Raw genomic sequence first — 5,000 nt, 5'->3', positions numbered from 1 at the left:
AAGCTCAATATTTAAAAATAGCATAAAGAATTAACACATCACTATTAGCCAAATTTGTCAATTAATTCATAGGGAATGAGATTAGCGGAAGAGTAGCGTCCCTTGATTGGACATAACCTTACAGAGAGAACGTCAATTTGGTTTTGAAGTGTCTCAAGCCGCTTTCACCGGAAGCGAGGACAAGAGAAGCATGCGCACAACCAACATGACGTTCTCTCTCTAATAACTTTCCGCCGGTGACGTCACAGACTATGGGTGACGTCCAATCAAGGGACGCTACTCCTCCGCTAATCTCATTCCCTATACGAAATTGCAGACCTTCTAGCTGATTCTTTTATTTTATAAATCTGATTTATTGCAAGTCATTAATTTCGATTGTAACTGAAGGAAAAGTATAAAGACTTGGGGTAGTTTGTGGCAAGGCATCAAATTTGAATTTTAGCGATAAAGACAAATTTAAGCATTTATATAGCGCAATCTCGCTAAACGTGCTAAAAGCGCTTTACAAGGGGTCCCTCCTCAACAGCAACACGTAACAAATTATAGAATTAGACATGACACCTGCTAGGCGATAATACTACATTTTTTCAGACAGAGACAACGCTGTTAACGGCCAGGTTCTCATTTTATACCTGCGTACGGCGAGAAAAATGTGAGTAAAGAGCCTTTTCCAAGGACTCAACTATGCGTCGAGTTAGACTCGAACCAAGGCCCCTTCCGGTCCGAAAGCGAATGTCATACCACAAGACCACATAGCCACACAGACACGTCTTTACCATCCAGACTTGTACAATAAACGACATTGTCTTTGAATTTGATAAAAGATTAGCATTTCATGATTTGCATCATCGTTTTCAGGCATTGGGTAGTGCCTGGCCTGATCACGTCGAACTTATCGATATTAATTTATGTCCCGAGAAGAAATCTGAGACCAAGCAATGATCAGAGACGTTCTTGTTAAGCCCAAACACATTGTCCTGGGTGGGGTTCCTGACCTCCCATAGTGGGCAGGGAGGTACTTGCTGTATCTTCTATCCTCCTATATCTGGGTGGGGTTCCTGACCTCCCATAGTGGGCAGGGAGGTACGTGCTGTGTCTTTCTATCCCCCTATATCTGGGTGGGGTTCCTGACCTCCCATAGTGGGCAGGGAGGTAAGTGCTGTATCTTCTATCCCCCTATATCGGGGTGGGGTTCCTGACCTCCCATAGTGGGCAGGGAGGTACGTGCTGTGACTTTCTATCCTCCTATATCTGGGTGGGGTTCCTGACCTCCCATAGTGGACAGGGAGGTACGTGCTGTGTCTTTCTATCCCCCTATATCTGGGTGGGGTTCCTGACCTCCCATAGTGGGCAGGGAGGTAAGTGCTGTATCTTCTATCCCCCTATATCTGGGTGGGTTTTCTGACCAGGGAAAGTACTTGCTGTGTCTCCTATCCCACTCTTATCTGTTTTCCAACATGCTTTCTGTCTTTGTCTTGGAATGAGATTACTTGGCTTTGTCCTGGCCCTGGTCGGTGCCCTGGCTGGAGGGAAATAGTTAAATGCATAGTTTTTGGGGGAATTATATTTTTCCCTTGTAAAGCATCTCTCTGTTAGGCACTGAGTTTTTACCAAGAGGAGCGTCATTTTAAACGATCGATATTTGAAGGCTGAGTTTTCTGGACTAAATATTTAATACGTGTTTTTTTCAGAGTTCGGAAACATCGGATATCAGATGGTTGGAATCCTTGACAACTTTTGATTCTTGATTAAAGTGTTTCCATTTTATAAACTTCAATTGAATGGAATGTTTCTTAGCTCCATGGACATTTTAAAAGTTGGGTCAATTTTGTTATAAGCGTAGAGCTTGTTTCAGAAATTGAGGTTAAATCATGGATCAATTTTGTTATAAGCGTAGAGCTTATTTCAAAAATAGAGGTTAAATCATGGATCAATTTTGTTATAAGCGTAGAGCTTGTTTCAGAAAAAGAGGTTAAATCTATATTTTATAGAAGGTCTTTAGTCGTTGGTTTGTGTCGCCAAAAGATGTGGAATATTTTATTGAAGCTCCATATAAATGCCATATATAAAATATTCCACATTTTTTGGCGAAACAAAGAAACAACTAAAGGTCTTCTATAAAATATTGATTTCACCTCTATTTCTGAAACAGTCAAGGGTCATACATGCCGGATGCAGGAGGGAATAATAACGAATACGGCGAGATGGACACCGCAGGGAAATTTTCAATAGAGTAAGGCCACTGGGGACATGGAGCAGCTTAGTAGAAAGAGAGATGACATCCTTTGGTTGGACCTGGGGAGAGTGGGGGGGGGGGCGGATTGGTGGAAAGCTGACGGATGACAGAAGTCACTAACGCTCCCTACTGTCGGCCTAGATGTGTTGATGAAACACTACAGAGGATTAAGTGAGTATTCATGGATATGCACAAAGTCTTGTAGTTGCCAAGAGTGTGTGATTAACTAACAGCATATTGATAGTCAGATACAGAGAGAGAGAAAAAACAACCGTTACAACCGTTTCGTTGCATCCTGCATAATATATTCCAGTTGCTTTTGCTTTGGCAATGAAAAGAAACTAATTCCTTTTTTTATTTATTTGTTTAATTTTTTACTTTAATACTAATTTAAAAAACCAATCATGTTGATTCGTTTCGATCTTTGACAGAAAAGGAATAAAATAAACTGTAAACTTTGATATAAAGAGATGGGGGGGGGGAGGGTGGTGGTCATGTGCTTTTTGTACAAAAGCTAGAATATCATTTCTTTTATCTGATTTCTTCTAGAAAAAGTCTTTTATGAACTTCCCGTGGAGAGAGAACGGGATGTAGTCAGGCATATCAGCCTTACTGATGATTGACATCGTCTTAGCGTCCACCACCGACAAGTAGGTCACAGCGTCTTCTCCACGAAGAAACGGAACCACCAAAACTCCATCGTCTTCCTGTGTTCCCTGTGGATTGGGTACAAACGCTGGCTCTACTGGGTAGTGGGAAGGGATGAGTAGCTTGCCCACCACTGTTCCACCGTTACACATGTCCTTCTTGATGATGGCTGAGGACGTGAAGCTGTTCCCATCAGCAAAATTGTTCATTCCATAGACGTAGCAGTATTGTTGGGATCGATACTGTTCATTTATAGCCGGCATGTCCAAGCCGTCCGTGACGTCATTCGTCGTACTCATGTCTTCAACATCCGCTGTTTTACGTGACAGGTTGATGTGAATTCGTCTAATTTTTGGCTGGATGTAAGCGGCGTTCCGTTTTGCCTCATTTCTAATCGTGTCGGTAAGAAGCATTTTGGTGACAATTAAAGGCGAATCATAAGACACGACATCCATTAATATTTCGTTTTCATTCAAATCATAGGCGTTAATGTGATGGATCGCAAAAATTGATGACGTCATCGTGATTTCTTTCTTTTTACCGGTTTTGATGTTAGCGATGTATAAAATTGAACGTTTGTTAGGAAACCATTCCATACAGGGAAGAGGAGATCCTTCTTTAAACAAACAGTTGGTATCTGGCACCATCGGGCCTGTCATCAGTATTGCTTTCGTTTGCGTCACGGAGAAGGAATGCATGTACGGCACGCTCTCCCTAATCTTCCACTCAGCTATCAAACTTCTTCCTGAAACGGAGGACATGCGCACGAGCGACAACCTGTTCTTAGTGAACGGTATTGTCTTCTGCCGGACGAGGTAAGTCAAACGGTTTGTAGTACCTGGCTCTGGTAACGGATGTCCGCTTGACATGATGTTCAAATGAACTAAAGATTTACCTCCACTCAGTGTTGGTTTAATCAAGTCTTGAGTGTGTAGATTTTTTCCGGATACCTGATACACTTTCCAATAGTCGCTGAAAGCCGCAAAATCTGGGTCACCATGTTCCTCTGGAAAGTCAAAAATGTTGATGTTCATGTTATCTATACCTCGAGTCATGGCCAGCATATTTTGAACGTTACTAAAAGGCGGATCTGGTTGGTTAAAAAGCAGGTATGAGGCCAGGTGATTTTTGCTCATCGTTTCTGTGTAAAAATCAGATCTGATGAATCGTGTGGAGAATAAAGTGGTTCCGTTTGGAAGAAATTTCCAGCTGGACAGTTTGGCCAATCCATCAAAGACGTGGGTCACTGACTGGTGACCTCTCTCGAAGAGGCCAAGGCCATTCCTGATCTGAAACAGGAAACAATAGGACACAAACTACTTATCATTTTTATATCATTATCTTTGTCGTTGTTGTTGTTATTATTATTTTCATTATTATTATTATTATCTTCATCATCATCATCATCATCATCATCATCATCATCATCATCATCATCATCATCATCATCACCATCATCATCGCCATCATCATCATCATCATCATCATCATCATCATCATCATCATCATCATCGTCGTCGTCATCATCATCATTATCATCATCATCATCATCATCATCATAATCATCATCATCATCATCATCATCATCATCATCATCATCATCATCATCATCATCATCATCGTCGTCGTCATCATCATCATCATCATCATCATCATCATCATAATCATCATCATCATCATCATCATCATCATCATCATCATCATCATCATCATCATCATCATCATCGTCATCATCATCATTACCAGGGTCCCCGTGAGCCAAGAGGGTAGTGGATTATCAAAGTGCACAGGGACGTCCTCGTATTCCTGCTGGTTAGACTGATACAAACAGTTGAAGCCAGACTCGTCTCCACACACTTCAGAGGCACGGTTGTCTCCAATGAAGCTTGTTACCATAGTAACGATCAACAATACTGCTATAGAGCACTTGCAGATTTTCTTTTTAGAAGTCATTGTTAACGTCTAAGAGGAAAAAGAAACATAAGAAAATTTTAATAAGAGGAAACATAAAGTGGCATTAGATAAACATAAAGATCCACTTACGTGGAGAATTAACATTATATATATATATATATATATATATATATATATATATATATATATATATATATATATA

General features: G+C 40.8%; 1 protein-coding gene across 1 annotated transcript in view; it reads right to left on the bottom strand.

The window, feature by feature from the left end:
• Window positions 1–2,585: 2,585 nt before the first annotated feature.
• Window positions 2,586–5,000, bottom strand: part of LOC144977773 (beta,beta-carotene 15,15'-dioxygenase-like) — a 5,888-nt gene continuing 3,473 nt past the window's right edge. Inside the window, exons 2-3 of the mRNA XM_078923163.1 lie at window positions 4,628–4,846; window positions 2,586–4,173 (exon numbers count right to left, since the gene is read on the bottom strand). Coding sequence (XP_078779289.1) covers window positions 2,782–4,173; window positions 4,628–4,837 — 1,602 coding nt within the window. The 5' untranslated portion in view covers window positions 4,838–4,846 and the 3' untranslated portion in view covers window positions 2,586–2,781. The remainder of the gene's footprint in view (window positions 4,174–4,627; window positions 4,847–5,000) is intronic.

This window comes from Berghia stephanieae, chromosome 8 (assembly GCF_034508935.2).
Source record: "Berghia stephanieae isolate SIO BIC M18660-M18661 chromosome 8, UCSD_Bste_1.3, whole genome shotgun sequence".
Lineage (NCBI taxonomy): Eukaryota > Metazoa > Mollusca > Gastropoda > Nudibranchia > Aeolidiidae > Berghia > Berghia stephanieae.
The sequence above is the reverse complement of the archived record's forward strand: the minus strand, read 5'-3'. Positions and strand labels throughout refer to the sequence as shown.